Source organism: Hippoglossus hippoglossus, chromosome 18 (assembly GCF_009819705.1).
Source record: "Hippoglossus hippoglossus isolate fHipHip1 chromosome 18, fHipHip1.pri, whole genome shotgun sequence".
In the NCBI taxonomy this organism is placed as follows: Eukaryota; Metazoa; Chordata; class Actinopteri; order Pleuronectiformes; family Pleuronectidae; genus Hippoglossus; species Hippoglossus hippoglossus.
In genome coordinates this window covers 1,569,481-1,591,190 of record NC_047168.1, presented here as the reverse complement: position 1 = coordinate 1,591,190, position 21,710 = coordinate 1,569,481, and the positions used below count along the sequence as shown (strand labels likewise).

Sequence of the window (21,710 nt, the reverse complement as noted above, 5' to 3'; positions counted from 1 at the left end):
GGCATTTGGATTCAGTTATGCAAAAAGCCCCACTGAGCTGTAACTTAGTGTCTCTTTTATCCGATCAAATTCATGAATATATTTTTTGGGGGACACACATCCTGAGGATATGCAGCATCTTTGCCAGGAGGAAGCTTCAATCTGAGCTTTTTACTGTGCAGGCCGCTCCACACATTTAAATCTGTCTGAGGATGGGAACATTTAAGACTTTTCAAACTGCTGCCTTGATCCCGAGAGAGGATCAAATTAGTTTCTACGAGTCGATCTGAAGAAGAATGAAACGATTAAAAAAAACATTAAAACTGTGGAATTAGACATTTATTTCTACTTTTATTTCATGTTACCACTCAGGGACCATGTTTTCTGCAGATCTAGAACCAGGGGAGCCAGGCAGCGAGCACAAGCTACTGGTCAAACCCCAACAACTGAAGGCCTTTGCACAGCAGGAGTGTGAAATCTAAGAAGTTAGAAATAACTCTGAATCTTTTGCAATCAAAATAATTGTTAAAATTGTTACCGTATTCACCAAAACTTTTTACAATGTAGAGAAAGAGAAGCCGAAGATCGACTGCGACCCTGATTAAGACATAAGCTGTTTTCAGAGGATCTCTGCAGAACTGGGTCTCTGCAGAACATACCACTCCTGCCCCAATCTACTTGAGGTAAGTTATACACCCTAAACTACTACAGAGAGCGATGATAGGTTCATACTTTTATTCACAGTGCGAAAAGCTCCGAAAAAGCTCTTACTGCAAAAAAACAACAATGTTACTTTTTCCGCTGTGTAACATAAAATAATGCACGAATCAATCATCCCGAAAAAAACGACCCCGGTGTGTAATGACCTTAAGACTATTGCAGCAAAATGCACATGTGGGTGTTTTATTACTTATGAACTCAACTTTTCATTAGCGGGAAGGAGCCTGTCACATTGTTTATGCAATAACAGAGTAAATGAGCTTCCCCTGACAGCAGTGATAGAACAACCGTCAAGTCAAATATGCAGACGAGTCATTCAAGGTTCAGTAGGCCTTTAAGATATCTGATGTAGTCGTTATTAAAACACAATCGTCTTCCATAGCCCAGCCTGTATACTATTCACATGCAGCACAAACACATGATCCTGGGAATACTACTGTGGTCCATGTTTTCAGAGTGTAAGCATATTATTCATTGAAATATAAAAGGTAGCATAGGTCGATTTGGAGAAAGTGCAGGTCTACAAGATGCAGGAGCCCTACATCTCACTTTTTAAATTGTGCTTCAGCAGAGCATATCCCCAAACACATCGGTAATTAATTACACAAACAGGAAGTATAAGGTGTCGGGCCCCAGGACTGTTGGTAAATCCAGCCTTGATTAATATTGACTTCTTACTTAGTGGCTTTCACAAACTGTATCCTGTAGTAATATACTTTCTGCTGATCTCTTAAGTCGGCCCAGTTATTAAAAATCACACTGAGTATCTGCTGCCCACGCCTCTGCATTCGTGATGTTAGCAGAGACGGACACTTTTTACCTCAGTATGGATTCTCTCAGTGAAGATGGCGGTTCATGGTTACCACCCATGTTTGTTTTAGTACGAGACAGCTGTTCATTACTTACCAGCGGCTCAGTGTGTTGTCTCATGTATTTACTCAGTCCTGAGGTTTTACGCTTCTTCCTGACTGTCAGACTAAGATACCTGCCTGTTGGTGGAAACTATAACTGTGTGTCAGCGGGTAAGTAACCTGCAGTCTAAGCAAGGATAAACACATCATTTAATACTAAAAAAATTAATGGAAAATGGGTGATTTATCCAGTCTTTGTAGATTTCATCTCATCTCCAGCTTTGTCCCTGCTTCACCCAATCATTGTTATTGACATAATGCTTTGTAATCTGAGATAGGCTGTGTTATTTGGGTAAAACAGAAATCAAAACCTTTGCTTCCATTGTTATGCAACAGCAAATCACATTCTAAGTGTTGGGACAGATCGAGCACATTGTGTATGATCCTCTACACCAGTGGTCGCCAACCCGTCGATCGCGATCTACCGGTCGATCTCGCACTCTTCACTGTCGAGTAACCCTTTACAAAATAAAAGCACTCCAGCGTTTCTGTTGATGGAATCCATTCCCTTGTTTAAAAAGGTTTTTTTATTGTGAAATATTTGCAAGAGCGGACGATGCACGGCTTCATACTGTGTAGTACTGGTATTTATTTTAGTACAAGGGACTTCTTTCATTTAGGGTTATAATCATATTTGTGGCCATATTCAAATCAAAGCCTATATGTAAAACATTGTGCTGCAGTAGCAGCTCCTCTGCAGAACATGTTGTGGAACTGAGAAGCTACATATTTTGCATTGTAAATATGAATTGATATTAATTTGAATATTGTGCATTGAATAGAAAAAGTTGCACAACTGCCCTTCTTTGTGTGTATATATTTCTTGTACATTCAGCCTTTAACAGAAATTGCAAAAAATAATACGTATGACCCTCCTAAGTGGGTTTTTTGCTGTCCTGGCTCCTAAATGGTTGAATGAGCTCCCCAATCAGGACAGCAGAAAGTCTCCACATCTTCCACCGCAGACTAAAGACACATCTTTTCCGACTATACCTTGAATAAATGTTTAAACTAACAATTTAGTAGCACTTAAATGGCACTTACTTATAGCACTTTGTAGTTTGGCTTTCTTGAGGAAATAGTACTTTCTTGATTCTTGTTGTTCTGGGTTTGTACCCTCATGGTTGAATTGCACTTATTGTAAGTCGCTTTGGATAAAAGCGTCAGCTAAATGAAATGTAATGTAATGTAATGAAATGTAATGTAATGGTAGATCTCGGCTTAAGTTTGGAATTAAAAATCACTCGAAAAGGCTGGTGACCACTGCTCTACACTCTTCAATCTAACAACTTACATATATTTTAGCAGACTAATTTTATATCTTTCATTTACAACGTTTGCATTGCCTGCAGCTGAATTGCTAAATTAACACATGAATAAGTCAGGTTTTACGTCTATGGGCAGCTGGTGCAACTGGTTCAAAAACAAAGTACTGTATTTCTAATAACTCTGTCATGATTGCAATGAGTGGTTATGTATGAATCTAATGTGTCCACTCATGCGCAGGACCATCCACATTAGCAAGGCTATGGCCACAATAACAGTGAAACAATGTGAATGACCTTAATGAACTAAATCCAGTTTGTAACCTTCTGTAATTTGTCTCAGTCAAATCAGAGCAGTTTTACCAAAACTGGAAAATAAAAGAGAATAACCACCTCGAGATTCAACACCTCCAACAACCAGTACAGCTGCAGTTTACATCCAAGTCTGTCCAGACTCATATAATATATGTAGTGAAGACATTATTTGATCATAATTAGTAAATTCTTGAGTTATGGCCAAAAACATGTTCGGTGAGGTCTAACACAGGTCATGACCGTGTTGGCAGCTGATGGTGGACTAGTATTTTCAACAAAGCTGCATGATATACAATATGCCTACTCACGTACTCTACCATTACTGACAATAACTCCTCAATTCATTTACCTTCCATTATGTTACAAACTGTTTCTTCTAATCAATGTTGTAAATACCCTTATCATTCTGATGGTCTCAGTTACACGCGGCATTTATTGCACGTCCGTCCGTCCTGGGAGAGGGATCCCTCACACGTGGCTCTCTCTGAGGTCTACCGTCTTTTTACCCTGTTAAAATGGTGTTTTGGTAGTTTCTCCTTACTCTTGTTGAGGGTTAAGGGCAGAGGATGTCACACCTTGTTAAAGCCCCATGAGATAAATTGTGATTTGTGAATATGGGCTATACACATAAAATGTAATTGATTGATCCGTTCATCCTAGAGAGAAAGTCAACCTTTGTGGCAATTTTGAAGAAAGTTCCTTGGATACAGCATTCACAAGAATGAGAGCGACGTGTACTTATGAATGGACGGACAGCGAGAGATGACCTGACCACATGATGCATCAAGCCACAGCTGTCCCCAGCGCAGAAGAATACAAACAGTGTAAGTGTAACAGAACTGAACGTGGAACTGTTGACTGTACCTGACTCCTGAGCATGTGCTGAGAGCTACCCAGGACTCTGGATGACCTCTTACATGACCGTGGTAGAAGCAGTGATCCTGAAAGAGAAAATAATTGACATCAATCTTTAATAAAGCCATGACAATAATGTCAATGCAACCAACTATGATGTGAATCGACCCGTAAAGCGAGTCAAATGCTCCACTCTCACGAGTACAGGTGCTGGTAAACATCACTGCCCGCTGTACATGGACGAGGATGGGAAATCAATACATATATGAAAAGAATATCGGTGTTCAAATGAAGGCTGGAGGATCCTGATGAAAATGTGACGTGAAATCATCAAACTCGAAACAAAAGAACTCGAAGACCTGCAATAAGAAGATGGCAGGCTGCTTGAGAGGGTGGGATGGACACGTGGAGTCAAAGCTGCAATGAGTCACTGTCGAGTCTTGTTATTTTCGATATTCGTACCCCCGATATATCAGCATGGAGATGGAATATAACACATTGCATTCTATGTGAGAGATCAAGATTCTTTCCTTCTTACATACATACAGTACAATAATACATTTGTTGTCTTTTATTGTACTAACAAAACTTTACAAACTCAACCATACAATTGTGCAGCTATCGGTATTTACTAGACATATTAAGTATCTAACACTCTGAGAAAGACTGTGTAAAACGTTCCTGTTGAATTAGTGCAATACACTAACGTTAGGTTGAGGTCTTCAAATATTATAGCCTGTTTACCAACTAACACTGTTGCTATGGTGAAAAAAAATCCTCTGGCATTGTTTTAAACTATCACTTATATATTAATTCACAAGCTGGATGTAGCAACAGTGGACAAAAAGTAGGTCTCAATTCAGGGGCCACCTCATTCAAAGGATTTGGTCTACACGGCCAAGCCAAAATGAGATGGTCAGGTCTACAGAGGATTCCTGTGTTTGGCAGGCTTGACCCGGACTAACGGCTGTCCCCTAGCAGCAGAGCTCCAGTTGCGACTAGAAAGTTTGAATGTCCCTTTCGTTTTATATCATGTCTGAGTCGAGTTGAAGAATGATACTCAAGCATCGGACATCTCATCGCTTTCCGGCGCCATTGCCGCTTTAAAAAGCAGTTTGCACAGTGAACTCTGGGATGGGTTGGCCCAAGAAGGCTCCACCGGCTGGAGGCCTCTTTGGGACAGTGTAGTGTAGCCTCCCAAGGACGCAGCTCCTGAGTTGAGACACAGCTACAGAGTGCTGGGCAGTGCGATATGATGACTTATAGGGTTACTATAATAAAAACATCTATTTTTTAATAAAATGCTCAACTGTTTATCTATGTGTCACAATTTTTTTGCCATTTGTGACAAACTGGGAATTTGAATGAAGTCAGCACCAGCAAACATGAAGGAGAGTTAATGTGATTCTGAACAGGAGAGTGACTCCGACCAGCCAAGACAAAACCAGGAGCTTTTACCAGGAGGGACTAATTGTGTCACATCCATAAGACAGAAGTTGTCCCCAAGCATAGTATGTAAGTCCCATGGACCAGGAAACTCCTGTGTGTAATTCGGATGAAGGCTGGCGCCCACATCAAAATCGAAACCCCATTAACCTCTTTGACCACCTATGAAAGAATCAGGAAAATCAGAAAATGTGTCAATTACAGTACTTCAGCATCAATAAGTACAGGCTGTACTGTACATAACCAGGAATTATCCACTGCTCGACTATGTAAACCTGAGAAGGAATAGAAATGCACTGCCGGCTTCAGTGGTTTATTTATAAGTTAATTATGGATATAATCTATTTGTCTTCATGGATGTACTTGTGAATATAAAGGTTAGAATCTTTCTTTAACAACGATGGAGGATTGTGACATTTAAATGTCATAATTTTACAATGAGAATCATGGCCAATAAGCAATGTTTAGATTTTTCAGTATCTGCAACAAAAACAGCACCTGGATTTGTTCACTGTTGCTGTGAGCACAAAACAGAGGAACGAGCAAGTGTACCGTCGCACTCCTAATGAACTATGAGGAGTTCACTTTCATGGGGAAAAAAAGCTAAGTAAACGACATATAGAAGAGTTTTTTTTTTTAAAGACCACACCACAAAAATATAACTTTTATAAAAATAGACATAGGAAATGAACGCCCCCAATACAACCTTGTGCAAAGGTATCCCAGCTTTCATGGATTCTAAAAGCAGCTCTCAGTCGAGCCCAAAGGCGGCCTGTTATAAAGCTGAAAGGGGATTTGTCACCACGAGGTTTAAATGATGCCTGCATGTCGATTTCTGACAATTCCAAAGTCTCTGTCAGCTCATCAGAGCGTGAAATGAGCTCTTTCATTTGAACAGCGGCAGCAGGAGAAGTGAGTGCTCCGTTTGAGCCAACATACAAATCAACTGTCAGTGGGAGCGCTCCTCGCCAGCTCCCATCGGTTAATCTCGTTACATGTACAGGATGTGATGTGGACACGGCCCAAGGGATTGGCCCGCTGGGGCTTGTTTCAGGTGTGTGGGGAATACACTGCCATCTGCAAGAGCCCACTGTGCAGGAAACAATTGTCATGTGCACAGACAGTTCTACTGCGGGACCAGAGTGGATATATCACATTTGCAGGAGTTCATTTAACTCAGGAGGGTGTAAAGCTTTTGGGGCTGTGTTTTAACAATCCGAGCACATGTTCTAAAGCACATGGAGCAAGTGAATTAAGCGTCTGAATCCCCTGAAATTGTCCGGAGGGGCTGCGTGTGAGAATGCAAATGCACATGTCGGTTGCTTTCTCCTGCCAACCCCCTAATTATCCAAAGGAATCCCCACGAGAAAAAGAAGAAGAGAAAAAAATCTCTGAATGAAAAAGATGTGACACACAAACAGAAGCTGCCAAAAAAGATGATGAGAGATTCTAGAGCTTTTGGTGAATAAAGGCCGACACCGCTGAGGCAGAATTTAGACGCTTGTTGTGCCATCCCTCACCTGAACGCTTCAGAGATTTCTTTACTGTGAATCTATCTGACTGGAGAATCTCCTGCTGCGTTCTTCAGATGAAAAAGACAAACTCCGGAGAAAGTCCAGAGCCGATTATGGGGACATCTTCCGGATTTTCATGTCTGAAAACGTCTTTAATTAATCATGGGTGTGTTTTGGGTGCAGCGTGGAACAAAGACGAAAATGGTTTTACTTTGCACATGAGCAGATCATTTCTGTGTGAAGAGGGCACGCATGTTGTGCCACCACCTGTGTGCTTATTATTTATCTTGATAAATAAACGCTACTTAAAATAACCATGAAATACTGCACCACTGACTTTAGACCAGGCTGTCATCGTTCAAAAGCACTATTGTTTTCCACTGTGTCAAGATAGCAAAAATAAAAGCAATTCCTCTGACCAAACCTCATTTGAGGAGAATTGCTATTTAAACCACATGGATGCTCAACAGGAAAATGACAACTGGTTCTGTCTCTAAAGACACTTTTCTGAAAAGATCACTTTGTTGAAAATTGGTCTCGGTGCCGCTTTGTGTCGGCTGTAAAATACTGAAATGGCAATTATTGTTTGGAAGGCGTCAGCAAGAATGCTGTTGTTTCATTTGCAAAAGAGAGAGAGAGTGCATCCTCCCATTCCCTGCAGTACTCACTCCCGAATTCAACCTGCCAAGTGCGAACATCCAAGAACTCACTTACTCGTTACTCTGCAGGTCCATTGTCCAGTACACAAAATAAAGTTGGCTTTTTGGAAGTGAGAAGGCAGAACGAAACCCAGACCAGTTTTAGGCCAGAACCAAATGCGAGGGATTAGTAGTATAAGTAGGCAGCTATTTTGCTTTCAAAGATTCTATGCAGCCATCCCTGGAAATGGATTGTCTCCGCCCAGTGTCTGCATAGAAATGTAGCCAAATGCCAAAGGTTTTTAAAAAAAAATCAAATAAGGAATCAACTGGATTAGAAAAGAATTGGAACAAATGTCTTTAACCTTTGTGGGATAAAAGTCTGCTGAAGCATGTTTGATAAAGTATCTACCTTTGGCACTTGGACAGCTCTGGATACAATTACGGAGAAAATGAATGAAAGGCACTCTTCGATCTGTAAGAATTCATAACAAAGAAAACTAAAAAGGTATTCAAAGATCCTGACTTTTCCTCTTGAAATACACTGACCATAGCCCGTGAATTTAACACATTGTAAATGAAGTGTTTCTTTGATAAGATACAAGTGAACTTTCAAAAGGACGCCACAGAAGAGCCACTCCCGCGCTAATATATGTTTGTATTCTGATGAAAGGAGAGGAAATATGTTCTGCCTCAACCGAAACATCAGAGCAAAACCCTCGTTTTATCCTCTCTAATCTGGACAAGGCACGTGAGGTGAGACGGTCGGGCTCCACGAATCTCCCTGCAAGCAAGAGATCAACCCAAGAATGTTTGCATCATGCAAACTGATTCAAGCAAGTGTTGCAACACGGGGCACGTGTTTCAGAAAAAGAGATCTTTCTTTCTGCTGCTGTCTCTGCAGCCCTTCTCCCTGCATTGTGTTCAGCCCTTTGTTTCATTCTCATCTGAGCTTGGCCCATCACGTATGCTTTGGGTGAGTCATGCCCACTTTCCATCAACAGAGATGCTAAAAAACATACAGTAAACAGTGATACATATACAGTTATAGCAGAACTTAACATTATTTCTGACTGTCTATGACTACACTACATTCCTTGATGCCCATAACACAAAAAAAGTGGAAGACTTTATTTCTATGGCCTTCCTAATTAACTCACAGAAATAGGAAGCCATATTTATGAAGCAAATGAGACTAAGCGTGGATGTCACTGGCTCTTTTTATTAATGTAAATAAGCTACAAATTACTAAATGAGAAACCATTGAACCTCTTTGAAGATCCTGCCCCGTTGTGGGGGGACAGGATAAGGAAATGCTGTAAGCAGCCAAACTCCCCCAAAACGAATGAGTACAAAGTTTGTTGGTACGACTGTGTGTTTTTAATCAGCAGAAGCCATTAAGACACGGGGCACAGTTGGTTTTAGAGGCACACTGATATACCGCGTCGGCTGCTATAAGCTGATCACAGGAAAAACGTGTAATACAGAAATGGACAAGATGTGTTCCCGGTCATTTAGAGACAACAACTGCACCATCTCATCATAAGTCTGAGTGTAAAGACGACACAAACATTGATCCACGGCGCTTCTCACACTACAACTGTATATAAGTCAAGTGTAAACAGAACACTGAGATGTTTCATCAATGCAGCTTTCAGATAATATCCCCAAAAATGTCTGTTTTGATAAAATACATATTATCACTGAGTGATGCTGGCAAACAATCACATTCTTTCCAACATCTTAATCGAGTTGGGCCTGAGAGCTGTTGTTTTTACTGTTGGGCCCAAGTTTGACTCCCTGCCCCGTCTCCCCTTTGAGAAGGGCCAGACTGGGAAAGACATTCAGCCTCAGACTTATCTGATGGGACAGGCCGGCTGTGTGTGGGGAGGAGTGTTTACACAGTGACCCCCGTCAGTCTGGGGCATACATTTGCAGCACTATAGGGGTGGCCCCGCTGCTGTAATCCAAACAATAAAGGGCACTGCACATCGCTCCATTCAAGAAGCCATGATTCCAATCGGAACTGTCGCCTTAGAATTAGTTAACATTGAACACAATTCCTATCTTAAAGGTGGGGTAAGCAATTCTGGGGAATGACTGCGGAAATTTGAACTCAAAACCCAAACAAACACACCCCTCCCTTCCCTGCTCCCCCGGGAGCGCCACCCTCCACAACCATTCACATGCATTAGGTGTATTCCACATTCTGTGGCTCTGCGCAACGCCCACCTAATGTGATGCATGCTGGTTGACAATCCCCGGTATGCCCCGCTGTGTTCTCACATCGGAATTCTTCTGGACTCCCGCGGGCTTTTATACTTGGACAGAGAACTTAGGACCGCAGTGTAGGTGGCTGATAGTCGGTGTCTTAAACCACCTCCTCTGTTAAAGAAGAAGCCTCCAGGGCAGTGGTCACCAACCTTTTCGAGCCCAAGTTCACTTTTTAATTCCGTAAACCGAGATCTACCACCCTAATATCTTCCAAGAAACCCTCTTCGGAGGGTCATATTTATACGTTTTTTGCAATTTCTGTTAAAGGCCGAATGTACGAGCATAAATATACACAAAGAAAGGAGGTTGTACAGCTTTATCTATTCAATGCACAATATTTACATTGATATCAATTCATATTTACAGCATCTGTTCAGTGCACAATATTTAGCTTCAGTTCAACAATATGTTCTGCAGAGGAGCTGCTACTGCAGCACAATGTGTTAAATGGGCTTTGCCTTGAATATGACTATGACTATGACTATTTCCTTGTATGAAAGAAGTCCCTTGCACTCAAATAAATACAAGTACTATACAGTATGAAGCCGTGCGTCTTCCGCTCCTGCAAATATTTCACAATAAAAAAAACTTTTTAAACAAAAGAATGGATTCCATCAACAGAAACGCTGGAGTGCTTTTTTTTCTTCAACATGTTTGTGTCATAATTTCAACAGATAAACATTAAAAAGTTAATTTTCTCAGTTTATTCTACTGTGAAACACAACGTTTATCTTCCTATGACACAAACGTATCACTTCCCGAACCCGTTTCAAAGTAAAAGCACTCCAGCGTTTCGCTTTCTGAATTCATTCATTTGATCTCACGGGGCTTTGATTGTTATCGACAGACCGGAAGATTCTTCATACCGTAGAGTCCTGGTGTTTAGTTCAGTACATAAATCGACTTGTTTTGAAGGCAATGCAGTAGATAAACCCGTATGACTATTAAAGGGTGTTTGCAATGTGGCGTACCCAATAAACACTGGCACAGCCACTGGCAGCAGAATAAAATAGAAACAGCTATCCACATCACTGAAAGTATCATTGTACCATTGCCTGGTCTCCATTAAAACTGCTCAGCACATGAGGACATTGTTATAATAGTCTTGTGAAAACCTTTTTTGCATAAATGCTCCAGGAGCTGATGTAGCTGTTAAGATTTAAATCTATCTTTTCTACATGTCTCCTATCAAGCACCTTGGGGAGTGGCAGGAACATCAGAGTATTGTAGTTACACATCCCCATGCCCTTAACCCCTTTATTAGAATGATTTAATGAGGTAGTAGGGAACACCGTTGAATGAGTGGGTATTCGTATTTTACATTTGTGTCGGCCGCATGAGATGAAACCACAGCAATAGGTGAAGGTGCAGCCTTTGCTTCAGCACTGAGGGAAGTTATGTCTCCGCCACCTTCTTATTCATCCTGACGGACAAAAACCTTTTACAAAAGCAGAGGAATTATATTCCTACAAGTATATTTAAAAATACTTTAGGGATTCCTTATTACATTAGTGTACATACGGCTTCTTGTGAGTGCTACTAACACGCAGTGGAGCAGAAAGTATTCAGTTTTAAGTGAAAGCTCATAATACAGAAAGAAAAAAGCCCTGTAAGTGTTTTATTATGGCATATTAAAATAGTATTTTTTATGGATTATTATTTATGGCGCATTGACGTGTACGTTGCATTTAACTGTGGTTAAAACGTTGTTCTGGGTTTTACTAATGTAACCCTTAAATAAAAACCTGTGGTCAGTGACCTACGATTATACAAAGCATCTAATAATTCATTTTTATTATTTATTATTATTTAATAAAGCACTTGACAGCCCGGTATTCATAAAACCCGTTGGCTTCTCCAGTGTAAAGACACAAAATAAAAAATGTTCTCTCTTTTTTAAAGGTTCAGTGTGTAATATATAGGTGAAATGGATCTATTGGAAGATATTGAATATGAAATAATTCTAGTGATGTTTCTCTACAGAGGCCGCCACATTTTTTTTACAGTAGCCCACACTGGACAAACTAAACACCTTTTGAGTTTTTATGACAACTGAAGGCTACCACAGGTTCTCTTTCATGTTTGGAAGCTGAGGGTGAGGTGAGGGCTATTCAGCTGCAACATGACACTTTCACCACTGGATGTCACTAAATTCTACACTGTGAACCTTTAAATTATTAATAGTGAAATAAGGTGACATAACAAAACAAGGTGACAGAGTGGCAGTGGGAATACACATGCAGATAAACATAAATGACATAAAATCAACGACACAGAGCAGCTACAGTTTAGTAATGGTGTGAGACGCAAGGAGCGTGTTTAAAAACGCCTGAGCCATTTGGACTGAATTAAAGCAGTATTTGCTGTTTTTTCTTGTGTGTGTGTGTGTGTGTGTGTGTGAGTGCTGTGTGTATTTGCATTTGCCTGCTTGTAAAGGAGAGAGAGAGAGAGAATGGTATGCATGGGGCCCTGAGGAGTGAGGTCAGACCAGGCCAGGAGAAATGTTTTTTCTCTAAAAAGCCACTTTCAGCCTGAGAGCAACTGTTTTCATGTGATGAAATCAAGTGATGGTGATAGTGTTAGGCATAGTGCTTTCCCATTTGGCCTTATGATAGGGTATGTGTTAAAAAGAAACACCTGAGAATGTATCGGTTATACTGCTTTAGGGTACAGAATGTTTGGTATCTCATCATGTTTTCTAGTACTGCTGTCATGTGTCATGAACATTTTGCTTGTTTTTGTTTTTACTTGTTGACTTAGCATCAGAATTCTCTGTGCTGTCAGGAGAACAGATGTAATCCTTGAAAGCAGGCGGGATGATAGCCAAGTCGGGCCCTTTTACCGGCCATTCAGTTATTGTTACAGATTCAGATCATGGTTTCAGCAGCAAAATTTGAGAAACAAAAAAAAACAATTTTTAAGCTTTCTCAGCCAAGTGTCTAGATTCAAATTATAAATGCTTTCTGCAAATGTGCCACAATCTAATTTGTTGTGTGTGAAAAATGAACAAAACCCCAAAAAAGCCCAGGAGTACTATACATTCACATTCAACAGTAACACATTCTAGGCAGACAAGAGGTCCGGTGGAGTCCCCAGATTCCCTGGCGGAAACAACAGTGGACATAATGTCATCAGCTATCCAGCTTCACTGGCTGCTATCGGATGCTGGTATCATCAATACTATCAGAGATACCTTAGACCAAATGGAGACAAATTAGAAAAACTCCTGTTTCTAACCCACCCATCCTGATTTTAAAGCAAGTGGTGCATCTTGAGCGACCTCAAAACAAAAGGTTGTTGCAGATTTGAAACTAAAGACGGCATCATTTTCGACTTCGGCTTCAATTTGTTTGAAAAAGTTTAGAGTCGCCTAACAAAGCAGACATGTGCATAACTGGCCAAAAAGTCTGCTGGTTGACGAAGAGGTGATTTGTTCCTGTGATGTAGCACTTAGCAGCTAAGTTGATCAAAGGGCCAGTCTGTGTGTTGAACCGCCTCTAATCATCAAAAGCTCCGGTAGATCTGAGGCGTCTGCAAACAGCCTGATAATCGGTGTCTTTATAGATTGAATCAAACTCGTGTCCTCAGAGACAAGCCGCGGACACAGCCTGTAGCATTTACCTTGTTTGACTGCAGGAGGACGGCTTTTCTTTGTACTGTGATAATTATCTTCAAAAAATTACATATAACTGTAAGTGGATTTAGGGGCTTGTTGTTGATGTCCTAAATTCAAATGAAATAAAAAATAAAACTATATGTCATCAGTCTTAAGCCTTTCTTTGTCCCCAAACAACCCCTGAGGTGATTACAGCATCACAGGAAACGTGCATGTAGGTTATTGTTTTTAACACTCGCTCAAATCAAAACCCTTTGTGAGATTTGACTACCTCCGGAGATCATTGGGGTCTCAAGTCTGGCACCTTTGTTTTTTGGGTCCGGGGGCTGAAAAGTCTGGGAACCCCTGTGCTGTAGCTTACTCAGTGAAACCGTGTAGATGATATTAAGTGTAGCCATATGTGTGCAGGTCACCACTAACAGCGTGATGTGTGTATAATGCATGCAGGGATTAGTGTTTGACTGGTTTTTACCACAGGCAAACATTTCTGTTTTGAATGAGATTTGTGCGTGCGTGAACAAAATCTGTGCTCTCACGTTTTATGCCTGAATAAAATAGTGATTTGAGTGATATAGAATATTACTCTGTATGCACTGTGTGTGCATGCAGGCCTAGAGTGGATATATGTACTATTGATCAAATCTATCACCTCTTGTGTGATATGTTTCTGTTATTGTGCATGACTGCATATTGTTTACGAGTGCATGTTTTGGAGATTTAAATAAGCCCCCCCCCCCCCCCCCGACCTGTCCATTGATTGGCAATGAGTGGCTCATTCCCAGCGCTGTGGTTAGCAACACATAATCATATTTACTAAGATGAGTTATTATGCTGTTGTTATGCTGATGATCACACTCATGCTCATAGAATCTGCTGCCATAGCACTCCCATGCTTGTTTCCTGTTGTTGATTTAACCAAAATTCATGTTCTTTTATGGAGATTGGCTCAGCAGATTCCACAGCACTGCTTGGACTGAAATAAAATTGAAGGGAAAATCCCAATTTTGCAGGGTTGGATTTCCATCTGCAGTCTAGACTTATTAGTTTGTGATGTATCCTACCACAGGAATGCTTTTGTGATGAGTCAATGTGAACATTTTCTTTGGATGAATAAAGCGATGGGTGTGAAACCGGCTTGAACAAAGTGAAACCTTTTTTCCCCCTCTTTTAAAACATGCATCACTTTTACAGACATCTATTTTCAATTCCACTTATTCTTTGACATCAACTGACATCAGGCGAGTGAGCAGCCTGGTATGATAACAAATCTAAAATATTTGAAATGTGAATCCTACTGTGTCAGCCAAGACCTTTATGAAATGAAATTAGTCCCACATGAAATCCAAAACCACATGCATACTGTACATATACATTTAATATCTTTAGCCTGCTGAATTTAGTACCATACTGAAAAGTATGAAAACTCGTGGTTGCCTGAGGACACAGCAGTATTTCAAAAATGTTAAACACTGCTATGCTTTGAAAATGAATTAGGGTTTAAAATATACAAAAATAACTGACATTACTCTATCATTTTAGCTATAATATTTGAATATTCAATCTTAGGGATATTTACAAATAAACAGGTTAGATAGACGATAAGATACAGAGCCTTGAAATACTGTACAACCTTCAAATCGATGCTAACCACATTAACCAAATTATTAAATATTAATGGTAATAAACTGCCTGAACAATGAAAGACTTCATAGAGACCAGAGAGGACACGAGAGCCTCAGCAGCTCCTGAACATCAGCTGACACACAGCTGCAACAGTGGTGAGGAGGTAGAGGACGAGCCTCACTACCAAAAACACAAGGTGCAGTGTCCGTCCACGGCCTGATGAAGGTTGGAGATTATATTAAATTGTGACTATACATTCCTGAACACAAATACTAATCAAAAAGATGATTTAAGTTTTAAGAAGCTTTTGTAAAAGAGAAAAAAAGGTGAAAACTGTGATATGATCAAGGCTGTCCTCTAATTTGATAGATTAAAAAGCTAGTTAGTATTTAAAGCAGAAGGCAAAGCAACAAAAACCCCCTCCAGGAAAGATCAGCCGAAAAGAATCATCCGTGAATAACAGCACAACATTTCTCCACAGATTTTTATCATCCATGTCAAGGTGGAAATCAAGAAATAAAGCCATTTCCACACAACAACAAGAAAATCCAGAGCATGTGCGAGACAGGACATGATGTGTGAAATCCACTGTGGGGATCCAATGTTTTTCTTTTCAGCACATCGACACAGACATCGGCCCTTTTTGCCAAAAGCTCTCGAATCTCGTCCTCTGACTTCTCCACTTTTTCATCCTGAGAGATTTGTATTCTTTTTGGGAGTTTTTTTCAGTGTTGTGTCTGTTGCATGCTAGAAACGTCATTGATATGCCTACTCGCACACGCTGAATCCTCCAGACAACATCCTGCTGTAATCCCATGTGGGCTCATTCTGAGTTTGTACCAGGGGGCTGCCAGGAGAAACTCTGACGTTATCACTCCTCTGGATAATTTTCTGAAATTATCCCGAGTTCAGTGCACGACTGAAAGCAGCTTAAGTGAACAAAAGAGTAGAAGCTCAATGATAAAGGATGCCGTGTCTTTTGTTGAAGTTGATTATTAAAATATGGACTTTTCATTGAAGATTAATAAGTCAACTAGTTCTGTTTTACAATTTTCTTTTTCTTAATTAGATGAAATGGACAGGATTTATAGTGAAACATTTAGTGACACTGGGGGGGGGGGGGGGGGGGGTCCTTTTGTTCTCCAATCATCCAGCACTTAATTGGGAACTCCTGCTTATTCATGCGTTCCACCAGCCAATCACATGTGAGCAGCGCAATGCATGCCATTCTGCAGATACAGGCCAGAAACCCAAGTCAATGTTCACAATATGGCAGAGACCCAGTGACTTTGATCGTGGCAGGGCCGTGCTGTTAAGCAGCAGCTGACAAAGACAAGGAGGAGAGATAAAAACCTCCGACACACGTCGACCTGTTGCTTTGTACTTACAGTGTAATTGCGATTGGTCACAGTCACCGGCTGCCCATCGTCTGTGTAGTAGGTCTCGGTGAAGTCTGGGCCTAAAAGCTCACTGGGAAAGAAAAAAGACAAGAGAGGAGAGAAAGGTGGTGGGTGAGATAAGATTTAACTTTAATGACCTCAGTGGAATTTAGGTCTTAGCAGAAGCCGGGACAGAACAAAAGACAATTACAGTCTCAGGCCATGATCGCACAGAACACTTTTTTTTATCTATTTTCCAATTGTTTTTTTTATTGACAAATCATTTCAAACGCTGCTTTAACACTCCAGGAACTTGTGCTTATCCACTCGGAACATCTTTTCTTTTGTGTCCAGCAGGTTGAAAGCACTGTTATATACACCAGAACAACATGATGAAGAAGTGGTTGCCATTTAGCAGCAAATGTTTCTGCTCAACTTTGTTTTGTCATCAGATCATATCATGGTGTACCTAGAGCGCATACCTCCGCCAAGGCCCAGTGCTCCCCTTATTTTCAATCAGGCTGCACCAAAATTGCACACACTCACAGTAATCAGTTCCATAAATATGCCTGATGTTTTTCATCAAGATGCATGAATTGTTGACTGAGAAATCTGTGGAAATGTCATAAAAACCTCCCATCTCACAAAAAACTTCATGGATTTGCCTAATACTAAATATATAATAGGTGTATGGTTCGGAAAAGTCAATTTCTATTGAAGTCCATGAGAAAATGACTCTACTTCTAACTTGATTGAGTTTATAGTCTCTGGCTTCAAGTCTTTTTTAACACAGAATTTTGTAAATGATGGTCCCATTTAGAGTCTCATAGACCATAAAGCCCAGTATGCATTGAGTCATGGATACTGTATGATTGACAGCTACTACCGTCCAATGGGTGCAGGCGGCAGGTGTCGGTGGGCGTGCAGTTAAAGTTACTTCTTAAAGATCCAAAACGGCACTGGACGAAATGTCAAACGAGGATTCATAAACCAATGGGTGACGTCGCGATTGGTTGACACTTGGATTCAATACGTTGTTATTGTGATACTGTAAGCAACAATCTATATTCTGTTTTTAAATTGATTTTAGGAAATACCATCATAATATACAAAGCAAAATATACCAATGTATGCATAAATGCATTGCTACATTGGAATGGAAGAGTCAAAGGGCTGGAGATATATTACAACACTGCTATCAAGCAGTCGGGGCACATAATGAACCCTTCCCCCGCTCTACACATTTTAAAGTCTGTGTTATAAACTGGAGGGTGGGGATTTATGAGGTAGGGAGACCCTCATGAAAACATGCGCCTGTTTACATCATGGAAATGAAGAGGCCGTGCATTTTTAGAAGCTTGCCCGATATCAGGGACTAGAATCCACTACGGTGGTGTTTGCAATATGAAACAGCTGGAATGCTCCCAAGATGTTGTTGAATTGCTCCCAAAAAAGGTAATTTAGATCACCGGCCTCCAATATCAAGTGTTATTCTTAGAGTCATTTTACAGTCTCCTGCTGGCAGACATGTGGACTGGGTCATCCGCGACAAGAGGAGAATCCAAACAGGATGTTGGCTGGATCTTTGAAATGGAAACATATCAAGCAAAGAAACACAAACACGAGTACGACTCCCTCCAGGTTTTACCACACACGCTCTCTGTGCATATTGAATTCAACTGATGGATTACATGACTGAGAAAAATCAACAACCACATGCAATCTCCGTCGAAAAAAATGTCAGCGACCTCCTCACTCCCATGCAGGCTCGGCATAGTGACAGTAAATGCCTGTGATGTGTGATACCTCAATCTCACGCTACACTTGCCTGATGAATTCCTGCTTTGAAGAAAGTGCGACGTCAGACAAAGCTTGAAAAATATTCATAGCTTCTTTCTTTGCTTGCTGGCGTCCCTCATATCACTTTCAGACATTGCCAAGCTTGATTGCAAAAAGCATAATCTCCCCGAAATTAAATGTTGGATCAGCAGGACTGGAGACTTTCATGTTGATGGAGCTGGGCGTTGATAACAGAGAGAACAGAGGGAAAAATATCAAATGCATTCATTCCGATCGTATCAAATTTAATCCATCTGTGAGGTGCTCATCTCATGCAACTTTTTATCTTGTGCAGCTGAACTTGTCTTTATCCACACTTTTTGTTCCTGCTCTGCTGGAAGAGAGCTTGCAATGCTGAAGATAAATAAATGAGATTATTGTTTGACGTCTACTAAAGGTCAGCGTACAACAGAAATGGATTGGCTCCACTTTAGCCTGCAGGAGAAAAAAAAGTGACATTTGTCATGTCTGTGAATGAAGGAGTTGGCTGTCAAATGCCAAGACGTCTCTGGACAAACGCCTCACAGTGTTCCAGATGCAGGGATCAGTAGCATGAAGAGGCCTGGCCTCATTCAGCCTCTGTGTGTGGCTGAAATACTGACCGGGCAGCAGAAACACACAAGCAGCAGATCCCTGAGCACAAATGGAAAAAATGGAAGTCGGACTTGAAAAGATGAGCCGAATCTCCATTTGGTCCCGGGGGCCCTATTGTATTATTCATTGAAGGAATCGTAATGGAACATAATCCAGCTTTCTCACCCCTTTTACTCAAGACAATTTGCTCTGCTGTATAAAAAGACTGTCTTACGTGGCACTCCTCTAAAGTTAATTCGATTGAAGCTGGTCCGCAGAAAGAAGTGTGTGAAATTCAACTCCGTCTTATTAGGGGCAGTATTTACACAGCATTTCCATCGAAGGGAGAAATGAAGAGAAAGCTGATTGCTTTCCCATGGCAAGCCAGTGTCTTTCAAGCTGTCAGGATGGTGGAGAAACAAAGATCACAGTCTTATATCTCCTGCTGCTGAATTCAAAACCTGGCAAAGAGTGAATTTAATACACTTCACCCCCCCCCCCCCCCTCCATCAGCATAGTGGTGAGTAGATAATGAGTGAATTCTAATTTTTTGGTGAACTATCCCTTTAAGGGGCAACATGGGAAGTCCACGAAATGTCCATGGAGCTTTGTTATTCTAAGTCTCAGGAGTCTGTCAATTTGACAAGTCGAGACGTCTCACTGAGATTTGGGACGTTGCAGGAATTGACAGAGGTGGAAATGTGAGTGGGAGTGAGAGTGAGTGTGAGAGTTGGAATTTTTTGATTTTACTGAGAGAACCTATTATGGCTGATTCGTTTTCTTGTCGATTAAGCAATTGACTTCGATGGACGTCCCCTACTTGTCATCCCAAACTGAACCAACAAGCAGAGGAGGGACAACGATTTGCTGCGTGATGGAGAGTGAGATGTCTTGTTTATCCAGACAGGATTTAGAAGGACCCAGAATAAGAATTTGAGCCTTTTGTTGAGGAAAATAAAACGCTTTTGGAGGACATTTTGTAGCCACTGCTGCCGTGTTGCAGCTGCTGGACGGAGGCTATGTATTGGACCAATTCCAAACATTTGTGAGCATCATTCATTTACAAACACACACATTTACAAACATAGAGGCCAGGTTGAGAAACACCCGAATTCCCCTTCAAGAAAATGTAAAAACTAAGTGTTGTGATTGATTGAGGGTTCCTACTGATTGGCTCATTAATGCTTAGGGACACTTGGATTTCCATCGTTTGTGTCGGAGAGAAAACTTTGATTGCCATTGATTCTGAATCAGCTCTGATGATGATCAAGATAAGATGAAATGCTGCTTAGGAAAAATGTGAACTGTACAATGTAATATGGGCATTTAAAAACTGGGCAGGGAACTGTGATGCATCTTTATGACAGATTCTTGATGATTCATGGTTAGTTAGGTAACTTCGGGTCTGTGATGACGGTGGTTCACTTTTTTACTGAGACACATTCCCCAGGGTCCAGAGCAGACCTGAACACCTATAATCACCACTTTGTAACCTCTGAGTGAGATGGTGGTTTTTAGGCTTAGTGAATCAATAATATATTATAATAAAAAAATGATATTACTTCATAATACAGGACTCTGGAACTTTAAGATGTTTAATATCTGTCTGACTGTTATTTCTTGTCTCGATGGACCCATTTTATACAATATGACCACATTCCATGATCTCAGCAATGACTTTGCAGAACTTTGAATACAATGTCATCATGATCGTTTTGAAATGACCAAAGGCACGAGGTAGAGTTGTAAGAAACCGCCTTCCTTGAATATTTACTTCGTGACTCGGTGCTTTATTGCAGCAGCGGATAGACCAGACGACCACAGCAGGATTCTGAGTGATGTCTGATCAGACTCGCTCAAGGTGACTTTGTGTGCATTCAGATGTGCACAGTGTCGTGACACCAGCTAATGCCCTTTTTTTCTCTCACCGTGTTTAATAAAAACGTCTTTTATTCTTTTATCTATTATTTAACCATCAGATGGAGCCTCCCTCTTAAATGTGTTGTCATTGAGAGGTCCCGGCACTGTTAGACAAGTGCTTTGTTTGAACCACATTGAGGCTTCAATCAGAATAAAAGGAGGAGGACACCGCTGCGGTGCTGATAAAGGCTGTTTGTCAGTCTTAGGGAGACATGGTGTCTGAAGGCCCCGATACTGAGAGATGTTCTGCTGCTTTCTGTCAGCTGCTATATAAATACACATGAGCAGAAGAATGGTAAATGTTCTGCATTGATATAGCACTTCTCTAGTCTTGATGACCACTCAAAGCTCTTTACATTGCAGTTTTGCCACGGTGCATCTATGTGCAGCACTTTCTCTACTACACATCATTCATACACTGCCAGCACAGCCATCAGGAGCCATTTTGGGTTCATTATCTACGGCATGCAGTATAGGGGAGACGGGGTTTGAACCGCCAACCTTCTGGTCTAGCTACTGAGCCTAAGCAGCCCCTGGAACACAAGAGTGATGTTGCTGTTCTTTGGGCAAGCATCACATACAAGGTATTGAGACAGATTTAACGTGATACATTGCATCTGCTGTTAAACACCATCTATATACTTCATTTGTACAAATGTTCTTTGGTGGAAATTAGTTATGTTGAAAATGAAATTGACAAAACTGAAACACACATGATATTGAGTATTAACAGTGCTTATTTTGGAGCTGTAAAACAGATCATTGCTCAGGTCCACACAGTAGTGTCATATCACTTGAATGAACAGAGCACATGCAATTCTAGCTCGCAAGAGGAATTACTTT

At 40.9% G+C, this 21,710-nt stretch overlaps 1 protein-coding gene across 1 annotated transcript in view; it reads right to left on the bottom strand.

Moving 5' to 3' along the window:
* The window catches only part of adam19a (ADAM metallopeptidase domain 19a), a 201,814-nt gene that overhangs the window by 64,066 nt on the left and 116,038 nt on the right, over positions 1–21,710 (bottom strand). Inside the window, exons 4-5 of the mRNA XM_034615091.1 lie at positions 16,545–16,626; positions 4,055–4,131 (exon numbers count right to left, since the gene is read on the bottom strand). Of these exons, the coding sequence (XP_034470982.1) occupies positions 4,055–4,131; positions 16,545–16,626 (159 nt within the window). The remainder of the gene's footprint in view (positions 1–4,054; positions 4,132–16,544; positions 16,627–21,710) is intronic.